Below are 26,832 nucleotides of genomic sequence, written 5' to 3' on the forward strand. Positions count from 1 at the left end.
GCAACACCTGACACCTACAGACAAATGGGCTCTAGACTATTTTACATCTCAGTTGATATCCGTCCAGGAAAAAAAAAAAATTGTTGTGGGAAACAAATGCCTCCTCTAGAAGAAAGCAGTATTTCATATACATACACAATTTTTTCATGTTTACATTTTCATAATGTTTATCTTCCAACGTAAGAGAAAAGAACTGCAGTGCTAATTTTCTGCCTTATCTTCTGGCTGATATGACATTATGTCAATACAAATTAGTAGTCCAGTTGTTTTTTGTTGTTGCTGTTTGTATCTTTTTGTGGACAACTGTCCAAAGAAGACATCAAAATGGAATTGAAAAAAAAAAAAAAAATCAGTTTTGCTACCAGAACTGTGCATATGTACAGAATGAAGATTGTGCAAAATAACAGCTTATCCCTGCTGTATGAGTATAAGGAAGCTTTAGTAGATTCAGCCTTGCTGTGGGACACTTATCTGAAACACATAGTGAGATATAAATGTATTATAGCTCCCACAGCAAAATAGCTTTGATAGATCCTGACACCTCAGCAGCCACAGGCTTCCCAGGAATTCCTACATTAGACCTGACTAATGGATGTATTAGGGCCTCCTGAAATCTGTAAGCAAACCAGGAACAATCTTCAGTACTGCTTATCCATTTTTTCCGTAACTTTTGCAGCTTCTGTGAAGAAGTTCCAAACTCTGTCCCTGGTGCAAATGAGAAGGAAGTTACCATCTTTGGGATGGAAAGGAAGATTATAGAATTATGTCTAGAACATTCTTCCTACTTAAAATGACAAAGTACTTTATTTGCCTCCACTTTGGAAGTTGTCAACTTCATAATTTTAGGCTTAAATAGGAGAAGTTTCCCAAAGATTTGATGTACCAGATGTCATATCAGAGTCCTTTGAAGGAGTTCATAAAAGGCTATAGATGTTATTTAACTGTTACCTCGTATTTTTTTCTGCAGGTACATTCTCACGTGAGGTTCACATACACAAGCACAGAAAGACAAATAATTTTTACTTCACCAGGACTTTTATGGATGAGATCAAACCTTACCTTCTATTCATGCTATATGGCCCTAGCAAGCATAAAACATGTTCCTCCTGTACTCAATTCCTTGATAGCTGGGAGAGCCTGGGAAAGCCTGGGAAAGCCTTCAGGAACTCCAAGGAAGAAGAACAAATTCTGGCCTTGAATACATATGTCCAAAAAAATGAATAGTTTCTCTCTATTTAAGTGCCTATCTGTATAGTCACACAGTTGTAGACTTCAGATGGTGCTTATTACAAGAAGCCATTAATCTCTCTTAGCAGTAAAAAGATTGAAGACCCAGTTGTTCAAAGACAGCAGCATGCAGAAGGAGTTTGACAATAGCATATATAGCATAAGCCACATTAGAGCAAAATAGGAAAATTCTTTCCTGACTCAGATGAAACACTGACAATGCCTTGGGCAGGATTTGAGAGTAAGCTGAGTATTGCCTTGTCTTGAACAAGTATGAGGTAAGAACATCTGCCATAAGATCGTGAATCTCCCCTGCTCAACTGGCCAAAGTCCAGATGTACACAAAGCTGCCAGAGACAGCATTGGCACTGAAAGATGAAGAAGTGAGCAAGTAGCCATTGGTTTAGATTCTTGGTCCACCACAGAGGTAAGATTGCTGGAATTAGCAGGTAGGTATGCTGTGAGTGGACAGGAATGGAGGCTCAGGTGACATACATGATCTGAGTTTAGCATGTTCTCATAGTGAAGGACTTTGAGGACATCACACAAAGAAGTCTAGAAGATGCTGAAACCACAATGACTTGACCAGGTGGTGGGTATCAGGTAACAGACAGGTGTATTCTCTCTTACACTGTGGAGGAGCTGAGGCAAGGGAGGAAAAGACATAAGGAATACAGTAACTTTCCCAGTCAGGGGATCAAAAGAGCATCTGGGGGAGACCATGAAGAAAGCCCATACCTGAATCAGAAAGATTAACACTATGTGACAGTCCAAGGCAAGGAATCATTGGAACAAACCTTTGTCTTGAGAATTATCATCCCTTGCTCTTTGCTTTCATGAATCAAGAATCAACAGCTATAAGAGAACCAGTGCCTCAGCTCATTTATTTGTATTATGGCAGCATAAGCATACCACTGGACCTTCACAGGCTGAGCACCAACACACTGAGATCAGCTGTCCAGCAGCTTGAATTCAATGTATGGCTCTCCTTCAAGTACTTTTAACTGATAGTTTTCCCACTATCACTGGATCATATGCGTACTATGCATTTTCTAATTTACCCATCACGAAGCATGGGCACATGTTCCTATCAGAGAAATCAGAAATATATAATAGGAACTTCTCTGTATGCAAATAATGGTGTTCTCCAAAGACTGGTTCTTACAAAAATAGACAGATGCTCGTAAGGTGACATGCAATCAAAAAATTTCTTATGCAAACCAAATTTAAGAGAGATATGTACCCATTCTGCTCTTTTATGTCCATATGATAGGAAGGAAGACCCCTAAGTAAAAAGAAAAAAAAAAAGAAATGAAACCCAAACCCCCGGATTTTGCTAATTGCACAGCAAAACCAAAATATCAATTGCCCTATAGACAAACCCTTTTGAAAGGCAATTAGAAATGCAAAGGTCGGTAGTATAGAGCAAAAGATTCCCAAGAATTCTTTAAAGTACCTTCCCCAAAAAATACCTGAGCAGCTCCTTAGTCCCCAGGGATGAAATTCATCTCATAATTGTACCTATGAAGAATGAGGACATTCTTGCAGAGTATCTCTTAGTAAGCTTTTCACACTTCGGGGATCATAGTTGGCTTCAAGTTTATGAGATGGCAGTTTCTGACATTTCACTACTAAAATTGTATACATAAAGATAATCTGAAACCTTGTAGATACGCAGTGTGATGTAAAACATGGTACTAGATTTCTAGAAGAGAAGTACCTTAAGAAACGTGCAATTCCTTCAATTTTCTCATTTGGTTTGTCAGGTAAAAAGAGGAAATGCGTGGACCTGCAGGGTAATCAGTGGTGATAAAGTCTTAATCAACAAACACAATCAACAGGAAAAAATCTCAGCAAATACATTTTCATCAATTATGAGATCATCCACTAGTGCAGTGATGAAATTTGCTACTATCCAGGTTTGTGCAATGATTAACAAGGGTGAAGGTGAGCTTAAACATTTAAATAATTCAGATTAAAATTGTGAAATCCTTAAAATAATTCAGTTGGAAGATGTCCAATTGATGACAAGTTCATTTTCATTGTGAGAGCATCCTGTGACAGATAGCACTGAGATCATGATCAGCAACATGGTATCCCTAAGTAAAGTGTAAACAATCACTAACAAAATAGGCCTAATTCTTTCTCATAGGCAGAGATTTTTAACTGTGTTAAAACTGGTTTGAATTTGTGAAACAGTGAATTATAGCTGTTCAAATCAAGTCAAGATGTCTGCTGCTATTTTACCCCAAATGTGATGATTTATACGTAAGTATACACATATATACACATACATGCACAATAAAACATTTTTTTCCCTTTTTAAACCTAACATCTACCATCTAAAAAATCAAACCTTGGGTAATCCCTTTTCATCCTAAACAGTTTAGAACAAGTTATAAAGTTGAAAGGACTAGCACTTAAATAGCAAAACAGGGATTTCATCAGAATTTCTATGGTTTTAAAATTCCGTACATCATGAAAATTCAAAGTACTGTCTTTTTACTCAGTAAACAGGACACTTGGGAGCAACTTGTTTTCCTAAAATAAAAAAAAAAGAAATTAAAAAAAAAAAAAACTGAGAAATAATTTATCAATAATCACTGGTTTTTTCAAGGTATAGTATACATGTAATGTAAACATCTTGTACCAGTAGTGTAGTACACACTCTGTGTGCTTACAGTCCCTGCTGGAAAGCAGGGACCATTTTGTTTCTGCAATGTCATGTGAAAGCAATGCCTTCACTCCTGTTGTCCCTTCCCACATGCGATCTGCAAGTGTTTGTAAGGTGGCAGGGGGCTCAGCATGACAAAAGTGGTTGGGGCAGTCCTTTTGTTCTGACCAAATAATAACAAAAATGCTGTAATAATGACTTCTTGTTCTCCCTGGTACTACAAAACAGATGATGAAAACTGCCTTTCTCTCAGGTTAGAGGAGCCACTTCTGCAAGTCATAACACAGCAGAAAGTCAGTGGGATCAGAGGAAATGGGTATGGGGCTTAAATTAGGAGAAGCTATGTCAGTTGGAAATGTTCCTCTCACAAAGGCAACAGAGGTACCTGACCTGTGGGCCAGCAGACAGAATAAAAACACTGCCCAGTGCAGAGGATTAAGACTGATCCTCACTGGAGGCTTTGGGGTCTTTGCTGCAGTTGCTTGGTGTGAGGTTTGGAGGTGTCCATGAAGGAAGATAACTGATGATGCAATACAGGAAAAATATTCCCAAAGATACCCTGTCTTGTCTGAGTGTACCCGTGGAGTTTGATAGAAGAGGAATATCATGTATGGATATATAAGGATTAAAAGTTCTTTATGTTGAAGGGATAAAGTATATGTACATTCCCACAGCAGTAATGTAGATGGGAACTTTTATTCAAAGATAATAAAGAAAATATATCACATTTTTCCAACATTTATATCAGGTAAAACATATCTGGCAATGCAACCTAGCAGATGAGGACAGAATGGGGGATGGAGAAAGGGAGAGGAGGAGGAGAAAGAGAGGGAGAGAGATTGCGATAATTCTTTTACTTGCCAATACATACTCTAACGAATCACCTCAAAACTACATATTTTTCTCATTGAGTAGCTTGGAATGGGTGCATTGGGAAGAAGCATGCTGCTTATGCTTGATGATCGGCTATGAACTGGCTTTAGAGACAACAGAGGATGAGAATTAAATATTTCTCTGACAGAAAGTGCAACCTACTTGATATGACCCAAATAATGATTCTAGAGAGGAACTACGGTGAATCTAAAAATGTAGATTCATCCAAGTTATTCAAACCTTCTCATTTTCAATTAATTACTCTCCTCTATTTTATCTTAATGCAGTTCTTGTGAGAAACTCTCATAACTTTGTCCCACAAACAGAAATCAGGGTGGTGCACCATGTTTGTATGAATGTGTGATCTACAATCCTGTATAGACTGTATAGGGCTCGACAGTGGTGATGATAAGGTCAAGTGCTTATGGGTAAGGATGAGGGGGAAGGCCAACAAGGCAGATGTCCTGTTGGGAGTCTGCTATAGACCACCCAACCAGGATGTAGAGATAGATGAAGCATTCTACAAGTGGCTGGCAGAAGTCTCGCAATCGCTATCCCTTGTTCTTGTGGGGGACTTCAACTTGCCGGACATCTGCTGGAAATACAACACAGCAGAGAGGCAAAAGTCTAGGAAGGTCCTAGAGTGTGTGGAGGATAACTTCCTGACGCAGCTGGTAAGTGAGCCTACCAGGGGAGGTGCCTCGCTTGACCTGCTGTTTACAAACAGAGAAGGACTCGTGGGAGATGTCGTGGTTGGAGGCTGTCTTGGGCTTAGCGACCACGATATGATAGAGTTCTCGATTCTTGGCGATGTAAAGAGGAGGGGCAGCAAAACTGTTACCATGGACTTCCAGAAGGCAGACTTTGGCCTGTTCAGGATGCTGGTTGGGAAAGTCCCTTGGGAGGCAGTCCTGAAGAGCAAAGGGGTCCAGGAAGGCTGGGCCTTCTTCAAGAAGGAAGTCTTAAGAGCGCAGGAGCAAGCTGTTGCCATGTGCTGTAAGACCAACTGGAGGGGAAGACAACTGGCCTGGCTGAACTTTTGCTAGGACTCAGGGAAAAAAGGAGAGTCTACCACCTTTGGAAGAAGGCGCGGGCAACTCAGGAAGAGTACAGGGATCTCGTTAGGCTATGCAGGGAGGAAATGAGAAAAGCAAAAGCCCAGCTAGAACTCAATCTGGCCACTGTTGTAAAAGATAATAAAAAATGTTTTTATAAGTACATCAACAATAAAAGGAGAGCCAAGGAGAATCTCCATCCTTTGCTGGATGTGGGGGGGAACATTGTCACTAAGGATGCAGAAAAGACTGAGGTACTTAACGCCTTCTTTGCCTCTGTCTTTAATAGCCAGACCAGTTATCCCCAGGGTACTCAGCCCCCTGAGCTGGAAGACAGGGAGCAGAATGGAGCCCTCATAGTCCAGGAGGAAGCAGTTAATGACCTGCTATGCCGCCTGGATGCTCACAAGTCTATGGGGCCAGATGGGATCCACCCGAGAGTATTGAGGGAGCTGGCAGAGGAGCTCGCCAAGCCACTTTCCGTCATGTGTTAGCAGTCCTGGTTAACAGGGGAGGTCCCTGATGACTGGAGGCTTGCCAATGTGATGCCCATCTACAAGAAGGGCCAGAAGGAGGACTCGGGGAACTACAGGCCTATCAGCCTGACCTTGGTGCCGGGGAAGATTATGGAGCAGTTCATATTGAGTGCGCTTAACAGGCAAGTGCAGGTCAACCAGGGGATCAGGCCCAGCCAGCACGGGTTTATGAAAGGCAGGTCCTGCTTGACCAACCTGATCTCCTTCTATGACCTGGTGACCTGCCTGGTGGATGAGGGAAAGGCTGTGGACGTCATTTACCTGGACTTCAGCAAAGGCTTTGACACAGTCTCCCATAGCATTCTCCTTGGGAAGCTGGCAGCTCATGGCTTGGATGGGCGTAGTCTTCTCTGGGTAAAAAACTGGCTGGGTAGCCAAGCCCAGAGAGTTGTGGTGAATGGAGTTAAGTCCAGTTGGCAGCCGGTCACGAGCCGTGTTCCCCAGGGCTCTGTTTTGGGAACAGTCTTGTTTAATATCTTTATCAACGATCTGGATGAGGGGATTGAGTGCGCCCTCAGTAAGTTTGCAGATGACACCAAGTTGGGTGGGAGCATCAATCTGCTTGAGGGTAGGAAGGCCCTGCAGAGGGACCTGGACAAGCTGGACCGATGGGCCAAGGCCAACTGTATGAGGTTCAACAAGGCCAAGTGCCAGGTCCTGCACTTCAGCCACAACAACCCCATGCAACGCTACAGGCTTGGGAAAGAGTGGCTGGAAAGCTGCCTGGCAGAAAAGGACCTGGGGTGCTGGTCGACAGCCAGCAGTATGCCCAGGTGGCCAACAGCATCCTGGCTTGTATCAGGAATAGTGTGGCCAGCAGGAGCAGGGAGGTGATTGTCCCCCTGTACTCGGCGCTGGTGAGGCCGCACCTGGAATACTGTGTTCAGTTTTGGGCCCCTCAATACAAGAAAGACATTGATGTGCTGGAGCGTGTTCAGAGAAGGGCAACAAAGCTGGTGAAGGGTCTGGAGCACAGGCCTTCTGAGGAGCGGCTGAGGGAACTGGGGTTGTTTAGCCTGGAGAAGAGGAGGCTGAGGGGAGACCTTATCGCTCTCTACAACTACCTGAAAGGAGGTTGTAGCGAGCTGGGTGTTGGTCTCTTTTCCCAAGTAGCTAGCAATAGGACAAGAGGAAATGGGCTCAAGCTGCACCAGGGGAGCTTTAGATTGGATATTAGGAAAAATTTCTTCATGGAAAGGGTAGTCAAGCATTGGAACAGGCTGCCCAGAGAGTGGTGGAGTCACCATCCCTGGAAGTGTTCAAAAAATGGGTAGATGTGGCACTTTGGGACATGTTTTAGTGGGCATGGTGGTGTTGGGTTGATGATCGGACTGATGATCTTAGAGGTCCTTCCTAATCTTAATGATTCCTAGTTTTTACTTTCATTAAAAAATAATCCAGCCACCAAGCCAGGAAACATGAAATTGCTACTCTACCCTTAATTGGTTTAATGGTGGACTTGGTAATGTTAGATTAATGGTTGGACTGGATGATCTTAAAGGTCTTTTCCAACCTAAACGATTCTATGATTCTATGATCCACTAATTATGTTCCACTGTTCCAGTATTTACCTCACTGTAAAAAAAAAAAAAAAAATCCAACCCCCAAAAAACTCTATCCCAAAATCAGAATCAAATAGCTCCGTCCCCCCAAAAAACTCAAAAAGAAAAAAACACAAACCTCCCCAAAACCTATTATATCAAATAAGAATTTCCCATAACTCAACTTGTGTCCGTTGCATCTTGTTATCACTCTCCACATCTGAGAAGAGTCTGGCTTTGTCTTTTCTCTATACTCCAACCAAAATTAGAGGTATCTTCTGGATTTTGCCTTTAAGAAGTGCACAGTAAAAGAACTAGAATATTGTCACCTTTGCTACATAGTTGGCCTTAATGCCATGTACGTACATACAATTTATTCTTAACTACATGACCTATGATTGTGTAAGCCCAGAATTAAATAACATTTAGAAAAATGTTTAGAAAAGTTAGAAGCAACGGAAAAAATAGAAGTGAAATTTTATTCTAGCAAACTAATGCTTATCCTTAAATCAGGATCACTGCAATGTCGCAAATAGAAGTACGTAAATTATGAAAGTGACAATGGAATATTATTTAAATCAAGAAAAAATGCACAAAAGGTTGTTTCATGACAGAAATTAATGCATTTTGTCAGATTGTTAGAACTGGCATGAGAAGCACCTTGTGTGTGAAACAATTGAAAAAATTTGAGTATTTATGACAAGATTTATGACAAGATTTTCAATTTTTGAGTAAAATGAAGACTGTATTGGGAATACAGGGTGAAGATTATTAGAAAACTACCATTTAAAGCAGCAATTGTAAAGAAAAATTTGGATTTAACTGAGAGTATGCAAAGAGAGGACAGGCAGATGGAAAGAATCAGAGACACCTGACAAGGAGGTACAACTAAATCTCAATCTTAACAGTAATGAACAAATAAAGTTGAAGCAAGAGATAAAAGACTTCAGAGGAAAAGAAGATCGCTCCCTTAAGAATTGCAGTCTTTTCGACTTTTCCTTAATTGTTACAGTACAAGTGCAGCTGACTGAAGAATGCTTCTGAGAGAAGATCTTATCTTCAAAGAAAGCAAAATACTTCCTCAAACACTTAACGCAGAAACTATTTTTATAACACTTTGTGTTGGAAAAATTTCATGCTATTGAGTGGTGAGTTTGTATCTTGGAATGCTAGAACTGTTAGCAGGGAGGTTCGACTAGATAATCTCAGGACATTCCTTCTAACTTCAATGATTCTGCACTTCTGTCCTAGCTTTTATAAGAAAATTTAACTTGGTTAAGGCAGCAACAAAAGCATTTCTTATTCATGTAACAGTCTATTAAAAGTAAGCTACACTGCTGGATTTAACAAAATACTGGAGTTCCCAGAGCAGCTTTGATTCTGTTTCTCACCAGAAATCAGGTATATAACAAAATACTTTTGAAGAAAATACAGAAGAAAAGACATAATTTAACATACTGTATGATGAAATACAACAATTATCTGCCAAGCAATAAATGATATGGCTGCATTTGTTTGAGAAGACCTGGTAAATATTGTAAATACACACAAGCATGAAAACAGAGTAATTATTTGATGCGGGAACAGTATCTTCGAATTTCACTGGATGCAGTGAAAAAAAAACCCTTTTTGCTCTTCCTGTTGCATAAATGAAATTTTATTGACCTTTATGTGTTCTTTAACATTTTTAATTAAAATGTAAACTATATTATGTATCTCATTCAAATTTCATTAAATTTTGATCCTAAAAGCAAGGATTTTCTTCAAGATACAACAAACACAAATCCAGACAAAAATCATATCAGTTTCAATTATATAAGAAACGCCTTGAAAAGTTCTAACTGTAGAATTACAGTCTAAGAAAAATCTCAGAATACTAAGATATTTCCTGTATGATTTATGAAAATCTACCCAGAGAGTCTTCTTACATTGAAGTTTGTAAATTTTTAATTGTCTTTCAGGAGACATAACACTTTACTAATAGACTTTTCTTAAGACTCAAAGGTAATGAATAAGACCACAGACCTCAAAAAATCCTTTGAAGTGCATAATCTCAATCAACAAAATATATTCCTCTATATTTAAGAGAAACTTGCAGAAGATAGTGAATACACTTTCCTGAGAGTGAATAAATAATGCTTAACTGTGAGATAAGATGCTAAATTTACAGTGAATGCTGTTTATGTTGATACATCATTTACACTGAAGCTATGAAAAACCTCTGCACTAATGATACCCTCCTACAGTTGGTGCTTGCAAGGGTTGTAGTCTAAGAACTGGATTTTTCTGAGGATCTGATAGTGAATGCAAATTTTTTATATCACTGACATGTCTCCTGCAGGATATTTCTAAACCCCAAGAAAGATGCTACAAAAATAATACTGTTATTGGCATTTTATAAAAATTACAAAAAGTAGTTTCCAACACAGGCTAAAGAAGACTGAATTCAGATTCCAGAAAAGAATTATATGTTATGTCATGTCTCATGTTATCTATATACACTTGGAGTGATTTACTTAATGTAACACATAAAGGTACTTAATGTAAAATATAAGGGTTTAAAAATTATGCAAAAATTTAAACTGCAGTTACATAAATGTATATAGTTGTGACTATTCAGATCATAGTGTTTTGGTGTGTGCTTAATATATTCCAAGTGCGTTTAAAACTTTCTATGGGATATTTTTGAAGGTACGTAGCTATAAATTGAGTAACAGTAAAGCACAGATCTTTCCAAAACAATACAAAAGCCAGATTCAAATTTTTAAAGAAAGACATATTTTTTTTCAGTTAAAAAAGCACCTAAAAATCTAAAAATAGCTGAGGTACCCTTCTCCTGCAAAAAGAACTCAGATAATTCTAAATAATAATACTGATTTTCTCAAAAGTTTTCATGTTAATTCTGTAACATCAGAAATTTCAAAGGATTATTTCCAAAGATTTAAAGCAATTAAGAAGGGGGTGTAGGGTGAATATATATCATCTACTTTTGCTCCTGCTGGGATTTTCAAATAAGATTGTCTCTCCTTCTAACCCTAAATACACAACGTAGTGATTAGTCACACTGTAATCATTAAGGGTAGGAAAGGGGGAAATACTGTACCCATAATACAGATAAGGGGAGGAACCAGGGGTCCACCCCATCCAAGCTGAAGAAAGGTTATCCTATATGAAATAGAAATATATAGCCTGTAATTAGTTGTGAATCTGTAATGACAGACACTTGATGTTATGTTTTATAAGTCAATCATATGAGAAATGTTTCTGTCCTACTGAGGTTTGGAGTACTCTTGAAAATGCCTCATTATCGCTTTCCTGGTAAAGGGAATCTAAGGAATTGCCATTGAATTTTAGAGAATATTTAAGACATCAAATACTCTAATTTAGTTTTGCAAGTTATAAAATTGGACTGGAAATTTGAAATACAGTAAATGTTTAAAGCCATCAGCCAGAAATATGCATAAGGCATGCAAAACTGAAAGTGCAAGTGGATTTCAGATTGTTTGCTGCCTTCTACTATTTCTCTAATAAATAAATCAAGCACGGCATGACATGCTTTATTTTGTGAAATTAGACACAAATGCATGCTCTATTGTCACTTAATTCTCTAACTCAGCAAAGCAATGTATACTCAGTATTCTACATTTACAAGTAGCATACCAATCCAGAACTAGCGCAAAAGCATTATATTGCAAGTACTAAAAAGCTAAACAAAAAGCAATGCATATATTCAAATCTCAGTTTGCAGATACTTCTGCTCAGTATATACACTAATTGAGATGAGAATATAAACCCTAAGACAGAAATTTAAATTAAATTAAAGCAATTCTTTACTTTGCCTTCCAGCAACTGGGTGGAGTTGGTTTTGAGATTCACTATAGAAAGTATTAAAATTTCTCAGAATTCATTATACTAGCAGATATTTTAAATGCCTTTAATATGGCAACATTAATTTCTGTGCTCAAGGCAAGCACAGGCTATGGACCTCTTGTACCCTATTTTTGGTGCAACTGATTCATATATCTTATATTCGCTTTGGAAAGAGAATTTATCCCATTTATGAAACAGCATAATTACAAAATTAAGTTGTAACTACAGAGTATAACTGTAAACAGAAGAATATAACTAAAAAAAGTGAAGTATGTTTCATATTTAGGGATAACATCATTGTTGTTAGTATTTACTGACTATGTAAAATGCTGTATTCTTCCAATTCTCCAGAATGGTAAACTTATTTAAGAAAAAGATTGATTTAAAGTAGCTGAGAACTTAGCAGATTGTTTTACAAAATGATGCAGAGCTTTTTACATATAGGGACTTTTCTGGAACACATATGACCTCTTATACTTTCATGGCCAAATTTGCACAGTTTTGGACATGGGGTAAACATTAAAATTGTAAATACATGCTGAATAAAAACTCAGCTTGTTTTGTCACAGCTCAGTGTAGGTATAGGCAATAAAAGAAAGCAAAGAGGGTTGATTTATTTTTACTTTCTGTTGGCAGATAAAAGAATCTGGTTTTATAGATTTTTATGAAATGAACTCAGTTTCTGAGAAGACTGTAATTTGACTATAGTCTTATCATGAGCTGGTCAATTATTTGTTATTTGAATCTTTTTACTGTTCGTGAGTCATTCATAAAGTAATGCTACTATCTGTCAATGAGCTGTTGTGAATACTTGCCAAGTGCTTTGGAAAAAACATTTTCAGAAGTAAATGTAACTAATAGTAAAGATGAGGCCTATAGAGTTGGCCAGTCAAATTTGCTAAATGACTGCAATCAGGTACTTCACTGATTATCATTAATATTGGAGGACAGAGCTGAAACCTTTTTTACTTTTCCAGGCTTGTCTGTGATTGCTACACAGTAAGTTGCTCATGAATTATTCATGTTGTACATCTGAAATTCTATCATATGATTGGGCTTCTGGCATAGTTTCGTAGTTATTCAGTGAGAAATAAGGGAAAGCAGTAAATAGATTTCAAATAACAGGTACTTTTCTTTGAGTATGAATATCCTAAATCTTTTAAGTGGAAAATTTACTGAGGCAATCATGTAAGGATACAGAAAGATGGAATAAAACATTTGGCAATTAATTTTGACATTATCTTTCTAGAAATGATCTCTTTTTTCCAACGTCATCTAAAGAGCTGCATTTCTTGTCTCTGTGCAACTTCTATACCAGTCTCCCAGTCCTCCTGCAGCTGACCAGAACATTATTTAAAAAGTAAAGCTGACAGCAATTTCCCGACATTTCTCTGCACAAAACCACATTTATCTGAATGTTCATGAACAGTAAGTACAAAGAAAGACAAAGAGAAAATTGCTAAATCAAATAGTCATTCCAAACTTAAATGAAAATTCATACATTCTGTAGTACTTGACCAGCTCTTACCCTGCTGAATATCAATTCATGAATTTCAAATGATGAGAAAACTGCTGAAAGTAAATTTGCTATACAAAACTGAAATTTATTAATCTAGTAATCATTGGTTAGCAATATTTTTTTTTTTGATGCATTCTGAAGTAGAGATATGTAGCCTGATGAATACAATTTAAGGAACAGAATTCTAAGCCTCAATTTGACTTGATTAAGCTTAGATTTGTATCTGAAGGTTGTTCAGACAGTATATTCCACTGGTTTATAATTGACTTGAAATTCATTAGCGCATTGTTTCCTCTTATGTTTCCATGAAGTAGCAAAAAGCATTCCCTTAAAACATATTTCAATGACATGCATATAGAGTTAGTTTGTATTCAGTGGCTTTACGGAACAGAAGGTATAAACAAATTAAAAAAATAAGTTAAAATGCTTTCTTGAGTGAGATGAATAGTAAGCAGGGCCTCTAAATTACTCAGAATAAGTAAGAAATAATGTTATATACAATGTATTGAATATTGAATAACGATTTGTTGAAATAAGAAAAACATTTACCTTACAAAAAGAATAATTTCAAAGAGAAATCAAAACACTTGATTTGTTTTTAAAGTCAGCCAAACTCAGAAATAGATTTAAACCACTAGCGGGTATGAATATATCTCTAATACCATCTAATAAAATTCAGTGGGGTTAGACAAAAGGTGGTTTATCAAATATGAAGAAAAAGGAAGAATTTCAACTGGTAGCAGAAAATACCTTTATTAACAAGTGCTAAATTAGATTCCTGTATAAATATTGTGATATGTTTATCAGTAAATAATTAATAAAATCTTGTTACCTCTTATTAATTACTAAGCATCTGTTAAGAAAATTCATAGTTGGTTATTTCAAAGCCTTATATGGAAAACTCCTGAGATTGGCTAGAAAGTAAAGTAACCTTAATGAACATAACTTCTATGTGGTACTGCATATGGATTTAGGTGAATTGATGAAGCTTTTTGCTTATCTGTTAGTAAAGATGTGCAATAGATTAAAAAGATAGTGCAGCCTTTCTGCATGGACTTGTCATTCCTTATTCTGCATGCATGGATTCTTTCTATGCATGCATAGTTTCAGATTCTTTCATGTTGTCTTACCCTCATGCCTTCAAATCGTGACAAAGCTCTTAGAGGTCTCAAAGCTCTTAGTGTCCTAAGGGACTTAATGGCACCAAGTTCAGAGTAACCCAATGCATTTGCTGTTAAGCTAACCAAAGAGACCTATATGAAAACAGGAAAGTAAAAATTATTATATTGTACATACTACTTTACGTACCATAGATGTGAGAGATAAACTTCTTTAGAAGAATCTAATTTTGGATCACTTTCTTCAGGAATAGGAAGTCTTTTCAATAAAAAATTAAAAAAAAAAAGAAAAAAGTAGTAATATGAAAGAAGAGTAGGATAGGTGAACAAACAAACAAAAATATAAGGTAACAATATCTGGGAACATTAATACTTCTGAATTTCATATTTTGCTAGTGACTTAAGGGCATTTAAAACCACAAAAAGCAAATTAAATTAATCTTTCCTTTTTACCAGTTTAGGTATTGCTCTCACTTTTTCTTTGTTTTACAGTGCTGTTGGGATCAGTAATTATAGCTGATAATGCCCATTTGATTGCCCACAACCAAGGGAAATGATGGAAGCCTGTTTTGAATTAACAGATGGGTCACAGAGCAACATTGCTGCTCTGGAAATTGGTAGAAAGGATTAATTTTTCTATATTCAGTTACACTGACTAATCCTTTTGCCTGACTGCTGAATTTATGTGCTCTACAGGCTGACATTAAGCTGGATTATGCTGTTTCTTAAAGACCTTACAAGAACAGTTCCATAGCCAGCAAGTGTAATAAAGTCTCATATCCACAGGTCTTTATGTATTCTGTATGCCTACATTACTTCAGTGAGAAATACCATATTCTCTACATTTGCTCTGGCTCCTGTCCAAAATAATACCTTCCGTTTTCTTCCCATTTCCCCTAAATGCTCCTTCATTACCCTGTTCTAATTCCGTAGCTATTTATTGGGCCAAAAATAGCACAATGGTCTCATGTACTCTTTCATTTTAAAGAACAATGCATCATGTAAAGAGGACTGTAGGACAGTGCTCTTTATGAACCATATTTTTAAAAAAAAGCTTTATATGTGAAATCTTTAGCTTTTAAAAGTTAATAGCTTTTCTGTATGTGTCAATCCTGAGCTCTAGCAACCCACAAAACTAGGTCCTTCTGAAGCCTGAATTTCTTTCTCCAGCACATTCATCATACTACTGAAAACTTTCAAGCTTTCAAGCTGCCATAATCTGAAGACAAATTAAAGAAAACATCCAGGTGTGTAAATCCAGGATTTAATCATGAGTTTATTCAGACACTTGAATATGTGTTATACCTTCACACAAAGAAGTATTCAGATTTTCACATTCACAGGATGGCAGTTTGGGACATTGTGATTTAAATAAGGTCAAACATTAGTGAAAATGAGTTTAGAAAAGGAACTGGTGTTTCTGCTTGCATGCTTCTCCAAACTTTTTTGTTATAGGTGCCACTTAGGTTCCCATATTGAGAAGAATTTAGATACTAAAGAACAAAAGTGTTTTCCAAAGAGAGGGTACTTTCTTTGTACAAATAGCATGTTTGAACGTGGTTCTCTGAAGCTGTATATGTGAAGTTGAATCCTAGATATGTGTAATCCATAATGTACACCAATCAAAAAGTTGTAGGCACCAGTCACAAAACAAAGCTTGAGGAAATGAACTACTTTGATTAGCCCTTGTATGCTGGGAACACATTCAGAAACTGTTGGATTTTTAGCAATTCTTTGGGTCAATAACCGCTTATGAAGTTCACCTTTTGCCTATTCAGTGTCTGTTTCTACATCATTGAAACCAAGACAAAATGCATCTTAATTTTAAAATTTAACTTGTTTAATATTTGGGTTTTGTATAAGTTTTACCAGAAATTTCTGTCTTAAAAAAGTAGTGACTAGTTTTGGTTTTGTAACTACATAAAACATAATATTTTAGTTTCACACACAGAACTTCATAGACTGCTGAAACAGTATGTGTTTCTGCACATTGGAGGTTTTCTCAAGGGGGCATACTTAGGACATTACATTCTCCATAATTGCATTAATACATCAAGAAATGGTCTCCCCCATTTCACAGCACATCACAGTGGAGTTATAACTATTAGATAACCCTTGCAGGGAGGATTATTGAGCCCGATTTCAAACACAGCTGTGAAGATTGCAAGTTCAGTAATATTCATTGGACTTTTAATGCTAAGTAAGCCACACCACCAATGCTACAGACACATCTTGCATTCCTTGTAAAACCCTAATTCAGCCATATGCTGAAATTTGTGGACAGGACGTTCGTTTTCTTGCCAGAGGAGTTTTAATCCAGATGAGTGTCTGGTGGACCAGACACCCATCTAAATGCTGGATGACTAAAACTACATCGGGGGGGAGGCGGGTCTGAAGGTGAGAATGAGCTACCAGGGGCAGAACAGAGGACAGCACTACCTCTTTCAACAACCATGCTGGGATAAACCCTTTAACTGCTTGTGGGGCTACCAAGTGAGTTTTTTTTGCTAGCAGGAGAACTTTGAGTCTTTCTTAACTCCGTGGTGTAGAAAGGCAGTGTTGTAAGTGTAAAGTGGAAGACAGAGAAATAAGGAAATTTTTCCATCTACCTTACTTTTTAAATTTAAAAGTAAACTAGAGCAACGAATTAAAAATATCAGATAAATATAAAAGTAACACCTAGGAAATATACTACATACATCGACAATCAGGAAGTCCAGCCAGCACCAGGCATTAGTAAAGTATGTTTGATAGCCATAGGCCACCCATTTCAGCAGCATTTCCAGAATGAAGATGTAAGTGAAGACCTTGTCAGCATATTCCAGCATGGTCTTGATAGTTTTGCGCTGTTCAATATATATGTCTTCAAAAGCCTATGGATAAACACATTCAAAGATATTTGTTGTTCCCTTTTGTTATCTCACATACATCATGTTGTAACAAAACAAAACGACAACAAAAAAGGAAACAATCTTTCTTCAAGAAAAGGCATGGGAGTGTCACTTCTATCTGATGTCTCCTTTTCTGCTAATGCAGTCTATACCTGTTTTTCAACTGTGGAACTATATTTTCCAGCTCACAGGAGGGAGAAGCAGATATTACACAGCAACCACTTCAGTGGTCAGAGATATTTGTTTGTTTATTTATTTATTTATTTATTTATTGCTGATGGTGAATTACTCAGATCATTTTTGGTACTCACAAAGAGCACTGATTCTGCAGAGTGATGTGCTTGAACTGAATGCTACTGAGATCCTTTGGTTTGTATGTAGGTAGATCTGTGTTCAAAATCCAGGGCCAAAGCTGTAAAGTTTTCAGGACAGTGACAATACATTTGATCTTATGTTTTTAAGTCCTGTTGCTTTTTGAAAATTTTAAGTAATAGATCATAAAAGAAGTTCTTCCTTTCTTAAAAAAATACTTATTCATCTAAGTAAGATACTTGATTTACTGTATTATTCACATTTTATGAGATGCACAAAATTTCTGAGATCCTTGCAATATTATTTACACTTTTTGTGTGTTGTAATTTTTAGACATTTGAAAAAACATGTAGCTTCTGCTTTTGAGTAATTCTTCCTGTCCTCCAAGAAATTTTCCCTTTAATTGCTTTTAAATTTTGATTATGCTATTATTTCTTTTGGAGAACAATTGATTTTATTGGATTGAAAGAACTGGAATGATCTGCTAGCTTGCAAAGATTGGGATATTTATTGATACTAACATTCATTTTTACCCAGCCTGCTTTTGAATCACTTTACATCTGTCAGTTCAAATGGTTAGTGTTTGTCTATCAATCATCAAATTAACATCTGTGTATCACTAATTTTGGATACTTAGGCACTATGGTACCTGACACTCATATGTAATCACTAACAACTTTATCTCACAAAACTGGGAAGAGCCAACACAGATCATTTCCTTCTTATAGGTGGGAGTACGCTAGAGGCTAAGCTAGCAGTGCTCTTGGCAGCTAGAAGCGTGTCTCCTCCCTGCCTGAATGCCCCTAGGGTGGGGGTTCATAGGCAGCCTGCAGGGTGCCTGTGCCTGCCAAATTTCCTGGCTGTAATGACAGTGAGACTCCTCTGGAGTGTACCCTTGGGGTGAACATTGGGATACAGTACTGGCAGGTTTCACTATCACAAAGGAAGCTGAGGGCAGAGCAGGATCTCACATCTCCAGAGGCTTGGGCAAATCCCTGGTCTCTGAAACATTTTCACAAAATAAATGTTCCGTGCATGACACACACCTTAGGTTCACAAGCGTGAGATGCTAACACTGTAGGATCTCATCTCAAACTTCCTGTAAATACAATGATGGAAATTCACCTTTATCAGGTCTCTTGCAAGTACTTTTCTCTCATTTAAATTCTTGTCACTAAAGGTTTTCTCCACTTGGTAGCATGAACCAAAATTCAACAGTGTAGATGTGAGCCTTTTGTTATTTTGAGAGTTTTAAATCACAAGGAAGGTGTCACATGGTGTTGAGTAAAAATTGCTTATTTGATGGTTGTGTTGATATTAGACCAAACAAAAGCAGAATGTTTCTTAAAGATTTAACCAAAACTAATGATAGGTATAGTCATAAACTGCTAACCATTCACAGTATTTTAAAGTGTTGGGAGTGATCTAAAGAGTTTATAATACAATTTTGCAACACAATTTTGATTTATGATGTAGGAACCTAAGTAATTTACCAAAGGGTAATTGCATCTACCAGAGTAGATGCTAGATATACTCAACGTTATCTCAGGGCAAGTAGTTTGCCTAAGAAACTTCATCTCAGTATGTATCCAGGCTCACCTTTATTTAACAGTTCATCTCCAATTTCTTCATTCTTTGTCATTATTTGTATTTGTAAAATAACGTATTATTGGGGTTTTTTTTCTTTTATTGTTATATATTTATATAATTTTTGGCTTCTTTTTATTGTGCCCTCACATACTCGTTAACCTTAAAGCAAATCCATGTTTTTACATATATCCCCTTAGTCTACATGAGTCAGTAGAAGCTGAATTAGAAGCATAAATAATAAATTATTATTCTTAGAAGGGAATAATTACAAACAATCAGTCTTAATCTTTCTTGCTGTTCTAGCACATAACATCCATAATACTAGCTATGGCTAGCTCTGTCTCTTGCAAGGCATTGTGAGCTGTTTATGCTATTACAGTTACTTCCAAACTCTTCTTTTTTCATCAGTGACAGTTCTTTTCCCTGAGTTATATCAGTAAACACCAGTAAAACCAGAGAGCAAACTAAAATAACAAAGATAAATGTGTTCTCTTATTTGCATGTTGTCCCGCTCCCTGCTTCAGGCATATCACTATGACTTTCAGCAAAGGTGTTAAGTTCTCTCTAATCAATTATGTCTGTTCTATTTTCGGCATATTGTTGAGAAGAGACTTTTTCTACCACTCTTTCAAAGGCCTGACTAAAATTTTGTCCTGTCATTTGAACTGTGTGTTCTTTCTGGTGGGGAAAAATAAGTTAAAACAATGTTTGAAGAGCCAACTTTTAAGAAGTTTTCTGACAACATTGTAACACTCTGTTCATGTTTTACTCACCAGAGCTCCACTACTGAGAAGAATCATAAAGACAATGAAAGTCTCAAACCAGTTGTGTTCAACAATCTTGAAGCAGGTTTTTCTAAGGTTCCACCACTGCTTTCCTCTCCCTTCTTCTATACTTACTTGGCAGCACTTGAACCTTCGTACACAGCCTTTAAAATGGGGGGAGGGGTGGGAGAAAAGAGATTTTGTTGAATTGCATTTGGTTATGCATTCTGTTAATGATACAATGCTACCTTTCCAGAAGCTGTGCTATTTAGTAAAAACCTAATAGGCTTTTACCAAGATGACCTTCTTTTTCTCCAAAGCAAAAAAATTTAACACTGAGACAACTGGAATTTACAATTAAATGAATAAGTGAGAAGAAAGTATTTCTCATTTATCAAGAACTAAGTGCTCAATACAGTGCACACAAAAAGATAAGTCCATGGAACATGAAGCCAAATTACAAAATACAAAGTATGAGTAAAAATATACAAGCTCATCCAAATGTATAGTAGGTTTATGTAGTAAGATATGGGCAACTGTTATTAAATTGTACTTTCTTTTGTTTGGGATGCTAATTTCAGACAATGTTGCATCTATTGTATGAAACAATTCTAAGCCTCCTATCCGAGTTCTGAGCTTTTCAGTACTGCTAACTTCTCTAACTTGTGCCCTTGATTTATTTAAGCTTTTATGATTTAACTGCTGACTTGATTTTGTTTCTTCTTTCATTTAGGTAGAAAAATACTAATAATCAATAACGGTATTCTCTTTGCCAAATCCAAGTCTGTTACAGTACTACTTCTTACTAGTTCAGTGTAAATTCCTAAAGAAATGTCTGTTATCGTGTCCAGAAATAACCCAACCCCAGCACTGACAGTAGCATTTATTTTCCAAACTCTAAATCTAACTTTTGCTTACAGATACCAAAAATGGCATTTGTATCCTTAGATTACTGTTTTAAACCTATTCCTTTCCCCACCTCCTTTACATGCACACATCCATAAGGTTTCTCACAAGGAAACGCCTTTGCAAATAAAGTTTATGACTGGATTCTTTAATTGAGTTGTGTAAAAGGGCCAATAGAAGGAAGCATGAAAGATGAATGAGTCCACCAGGTGAGACTGTTCTTGCCCCAGGTGGCACACAAAGGCTCTTCTTCCTCTTTTTGCCAATTTGTAGAAGGTTCATTTAGCATTTTGCACAAAACCATCCAGATGCAGTTTTTATTTACCACTCAGCAGCTGTTTCAATAATGTATACTTTATAAAGCACTTTCATAATATCTATGAAGAGTGGTATAAAAATAGTGTGTTATTTTATTATCTAGGAGACTGTAACTAAACTCAGAAAGTACAGTAGTTTGTACTAAAATAAAACTTTCAGTAATATAGTTTTCTTATTTTAAAAATAATGATAAATTTCTAATAAAAAGTTTTCTTAATTGTTTATCTGATACATAGTGTAATTGTGGTATCGGTATCCATATGGTAAATTATGGTCTAAAAGTACTACCGCTAATAATAATAGTTTAAACAGTAACAAAAGATTAATTCAATACAGAAATATTAATACTTAGTTTAAATAGATAATTATTCCATATTTCATGAATAAGTATTATTAGTATTTTTGTTCCAAACACCTTCTGTGAAACAGGCCTCTGGCTCCTGGGCTTCTTCAGGTTCAGCTTCTGGTTGCTCTTCTGCAGGAAGTCCGATATCAACTGTGCTACCTTCAGATGAACTAGACAAATTTAACTTCTGCAAAGGGGGGGAAAAAAGCATCATAAATGCACAGTAAATATTTTTAAGGCAAATATTAGTTGTTTTCAGAATAAGTAAATAATTCTGCCATGTTTTTGAATGTTCCAGTAGTCAACATAAGTAAATTGCTGATAAACATATGTGTAATTTGTACAATCTTTGGCTTTCCTTCTGCATTGTATGGATCCATTAACTAGAAGGCATATCAGTGATAGATAAGTCTTTAAACAAAATTATGCTTTAAACTAAAATATATGAATGATGATGCTAAGCTATGACCACAACTAGCCATAAGTGGCAATGATCTCTTGACCTACATAGAAATAATGAAGCTTAAATACATATGCAGCAATCTGTAGCATCTACTGAAAAGTGGGTAAGAGCCCAACTATAACTGTATAAATGAGCTCAGAGGAATGAGGGAAAAAAGCACGGATCAGCAGGGAAGGCTAACACTTTAGAGGTCAGCAAATCCAGATTAAAATTGCTGAAAGTCTAGCTCAGAGTGAAGCAGAAGTTGCGTACAATAAGGGTGAGGTAGATTAAAGATGTCCCATAAAACATCAAGTTGTGTTTTATAACCAATCAAATTTTCAATAACATGATGAGTATAAAGAGAGAGAAGTGGAAGGTGGAACCTGAATTTTAAAAAACTGAATGCACTTAAGCCAATCCTATCCTAAAAATTCTCAAAGCATTGTAACATGCAGCTGGGACGTGGTTGCAATCTAGTTGGTTGGTATTGTGGCTAAAGATCTGGTGAAAACTGTGAAGAAACTATATTGAAGGATGTAAACAAAATAATAGAATAAATGCAATATAGGTTCATCAATGCTAGGTTGGAGCAGGCTTTTTGATATTGAGGATGAAAAAATCCCCAAACCCTAACAACAAAACTCTTACTAAAGCAGTAGCCAGTCTGTTTTCCAGTAACAATTCCAGGACTCATTGACATTGAGTTGCATGGCACTTAATAAAATTTGTAGTATTTTAAGTAGCCAGTTTTTAGTTAATTTAATCTTGTGGTGACTATAGAGATTGGAAGAACAATGTCTCAACTGTACCAGGAAAATGGGTTGATGTATCTAGTTTCTGACTCTGTCATTATTTGTCACAAGAACCAATTTATAGACGTTTTTTCCCAAATTACATTACAGAGTTGCCTCTCTCATATTTTTACAAAAATACTGTATACTTCTAGTAATCCAATTTTCACAAATCATCTTTTGCAGTATGATTTACCACTTTTTAAAATAAAATAGAAAATTTTCAAAACTTTTCCGAAGCTTTTTCATTTTTGGAAAAAAACCTTTTAATTCTACTTATCTATTTTCTTCTACGAAGCAGATTTTCTGTAGTATTATTTTCAGCTACTTTTTGCATACTAAAATTAAGCTTTTTGAAATTAACAGTGTAATTTATAATTTTAAGATGATCTGTTACTTTGCTAAGGGAGAAAAGAGTACTCGGCTGAAAACCAAACCAAACCAAACCAACCAACCAAACAAACAAAACCCCGACAGAAACCTCCCAACGTTTAGAGCTGACCCAATCAGCAAAAAAGGATCCTGGCCAGCACTGTAGAACTCCAGGAATGGTGCTGAAAACCTCAGTATGGTCTGAAGCCAGCAGGAACTCGCCTGTTAGTACCCTCTGGCCTGAGAAGCAGAGAATCCATACAGTCTTTTCTAAGTGGGCTCTCATCAAAAACTCAGCTAATTCAAAGGCTCTGCTCTTCTGGTGTTTATAATTTCTTTTCTACAGTCCCATTATACTAACAGTCAATATAAATAAGGAGTTGGACTCAAATCCAAAACAGCACTGCTGGATGGATTTTCCACAGAAAACTATTTAACAGAGCTGCTGTTTCATAAGCTTCTGAAGGAAGTCAGAGATGTTGTAGTACTTTCTCAATGGGATGAAAGGTTACCCTGGTCCTACAGGTAGCAGCATGTTTACAGAAAACTGTCCTAAATGGTCTTTTCCCCATTGGTCAGTCATAAACCAACTTGTGTCACTCCATTTGACTGCCTGCTCTGTGATGGGTTAGAAGACTGAACCGGACTGGCCAGCATTAAGGTAGTTCTGGGGAGAGTAGATGATCAGTCATTGTTTTTCTCCAATGGATCTTTGTTTAAATGTTGTTTTATTTAGAAATTCTTTGTGCTGGGTCAAGTTCATAATGTGCTCAAGTACACTCTTATAACCTCTATTGTGGCAGCGGTTGAGAAGCTTGAGTCAAAGCCAAATTATAAGACATTTTGGCTAATATTTAACAGGAAAAGAAATATTAATGCTTCAGATATTAATTGGGAAATGGGAACAACACTGCCTTTGAAATTGGTTGCCATGGGGAGAGGCTGTGGCGTACAGGTCTCCTTTCTTGGAGAAGGATCCAAAGATTGCACTTAGCTTAACGCTGGGTTTTTGTTGAGAACACTAGAGGGCTTACGCACACAGAAGTGGCAGCAGTACAGAATTCAGCTCACCTAAAATTAGGTGTCTGAAGTACTGTTACAGCAGTGCGGGGTGGGGTGGGGGGAGGGGGCGGACAGGGAGGAGAAGATGAGCTATCCCACAAAGAAACTGGATTGCTACCAGAATGGAAACTAGCTAGTTGAAGGTTAAGGTTCCTCAAGTCAGAAAATTCATTTTCTTAAGTGTCTGGAAAGATAATTTTCCTATTTGACAAAACATCAACAAACTAAGTCACTGAAGGTGTAGTTGTTTTGCAAATTATGTTATCAATTCAGTTTAAATTATTTTGTTAAAATAGCCACAGACAAAAGGTCATGTAAAGGAACAGTTACAGCCTTAATATGTTTTTTTAAAAATACAGTTCTCGACAAGGCTTTATATCTATAGCCTGCTTTGGCATTCCCTTAGCAACATGAGATATTTTCATCTGTTGATACTATTTTTCAGTTTTAACAACTAAGTGAATTTGAAGTATATGGAAGAGTCTATGGTTAAAACTTCTTTTCTATGGGAATCTAGGTCTAGAAGAGCTGACAACTTTAAAATCTAAGAGAATTCCAGTGTCTAAAGGAAATAGATAAACTATGTTTTTGGTTTATACCTGCTCACAAAAAAAAAAAAAAAAAAATCTATGGAGGGATTTTTTGAGCAGAAGAGGGAAGATGTATGACGTTCCTCATGGGACCCTTGTTACAGGAGGCAAACAAAAGTTTCTGGCGGAATAAGGCTGTAGCTAGGGCAATGCCTTGCTCTACCAGTTGTTGCAACTACCATATGGACCATAAACAGTTCCTATGGATTTGTTTGGTCTCCCATTGCCTGGCCTCTTATCTCCTCTTGGAGGCTGTAATTTTCAACCCTTTCTCACACTTTTGTTCATCAAGAATTAAACCCTCCTTTATACACTCATTTATGCCCATGTACAGAGGAGTGTCAAAATAACAAATGATCAAGAACTGAATACACTGGCTTATGCAAAAGATCAGAGAGAAATGCATAAAATATCTAAATACCTCTTTGCTTTCTTCCAGGTCTGATTCACTACTAAATTCCTCTGTGTTTAGATTTTCAAAGTCAGATTCACCCACAGCAATGGGCACTGTCACAGTGAGGCTTGGGTTGTTTATGAATGACATGTAATCACTTTCATCAATTATGTATTTTTCCACACTGCTACCTGTGCCTATGCCACTAGTTGTTCCATTCACATCTTTAATATAGTCATGGTCCTTGCTTAGTTCCACAGTTGTATGGTTAGAAATACAGCTATTTTTGTTGTTCAAATCTTCAAGTGGTTTGATTTCATCTAAAGCTTTTTGTTTTTTAACAAAAGCTTTTTGGATGAATTCGCGTGCTTTTCTTTTCACATAATCTATGCCCTTTTGCATTCTTGCTACAGCAATTTGGAGATTATTCATTTCATTGTCATCATCTGTCACGGCAAGGTTGTCTGCACTAAATGAGCTCAAGAGCAAGGCCAAAAATAGGTTCAGTACCTGCAGGAAGATAGAAAAAGGACGTTCTAGACTTTATCCCAACAAAGAACATTTATTTTATTAAAAATTGTCATATTAGTGACATCGAAGACTGAAATCCCAATAATTCACCATAACCAAAGAAAAGCACCCTCAAAGCTTTTTCTCTTCTTCTTAAAAAACTGAGCTTTTTAAATTTTGCTTAGCTCCTGTTCACTGTTCAAAAATATTCCTACAACTGACTAATATCTGTAAATGTGTTTTTAAATCCCCACAGTATATAAATATTTTGGTGCAAAGTCTTATAATCTAAAAACAGAGAGAGCAGATTTGCTATTTGGCATCATTAAAAAGTTTAATTTATCCCATCACACAGCAGAAATTAGATTATTTAGGTGAGTAATCATATGGGATAAATAATTAAAAAATCCACAGCAAATGGTTTATAAAGAGCCCATAAACTAAAATTATTTGCAGCACAAAATATTTACAAAGAGCCAAAAGACAAATTAAGAATGTGACTAAGTGCTCACTCCAACATTCTTAGGATTTTGATATTGCAGAATACTTTGTTCTCAATCCAAAAAAACTCTTAAGCTTAACTTTAAGCATTGCTTGAAACCACCTGCTTAAGTGCTTTGTTGAAGCAGAGCCAGAGCACTTAATTGCTTCAAGATTGAGCCCACTCCATTGCCAAATATTTTTTTGGTAATGCTTTGATTACATACCACTAGGTTTCCAATCACCATGACCATCATGAAGACAGTAAGGCACATGGCTTGGCCAGCAACCTCCATGCAGTCCCACATCGTTTCTATCCATTCTCCACACAACACTCGAAATACGATCAAAAAAGAGTGAAAAAAATCTTGCATGTGCCAGCGTGGAAGTACACAGTCACTTGCGATTTTGCAGACACATTCCTTGTAGTTTTTCCCAAACAGCTGCATCCCAACCACAGCAAAAATGAACACTATGATGGCCAGCACCAGGGTCAGATTACCCAGAGCTCCCACGGAGTTACCAATAATTTTTATCAGCATATTTAGTGTTGGCCAAGATTTTGCCAATTTGAAAACTCGTAACTGGAAGAAAAGAAAAGTATTGTTAGGACAACCAGCAAGAAAGACACAAAGATATTTTAAAGTT

General features: G+C 36.8%; 1 protein-coding gene across 2 annotated transcripts in view; it reads right to left on the minus strand.

Moving 5' to 3' along the window:
* Positions 1-26,832, minus strand: part of LOC104036156 (sodium channel protein type 1 subunit alpha) — a 73,036-nt gene that overhangs the window by 15,109 nt on the left and 31,095 nt on the right. For both annotated transcript variants that reach the window (XM_075710799.1, XM_075710800.1), the window contains exons 15-20: positions 26,412-26,768; positions 25,222-25,704; positions 21,610-21,727; positions 19,980-20,134; positions 17,113-17,286; positions 14,426-14,548 (exon numbers count right to left, since the gene is read on the minus strand). In XM_075710799.1, coding sequence (XP_075566914.1) covers positions 14,426-14,548; positions 17,113-17,286; positions 19,980-20,134; positions 21,610-21,727; positions 25,222-25,704; positions 26,412-26,768 — 1,410 coding nt within the window. The remainder of the gene's footprint in view (positions 1-14,425; positions 14,549-17,112; positions 17,287-19,979; positions 20,135-21,609; positions 21,728-25,221; positions 25,705-26,411; positions 26,769-26,832) is intronic.

Source organism: Pelecanus crispus, chromosome 5, assembly GCF_030463565.1.
Source record: "Pelecanus crispus isolate bPelCri1 chromosome 5, bPelCri1.pri, whole genome shotgun sequence".
Classification (NCBI taxonomy): Eukaryota; Metazoa; Chordata; class Aves; order Pelecaniformes; family Pelecanidae; genus Pelecanus; species Pelecanus crispus.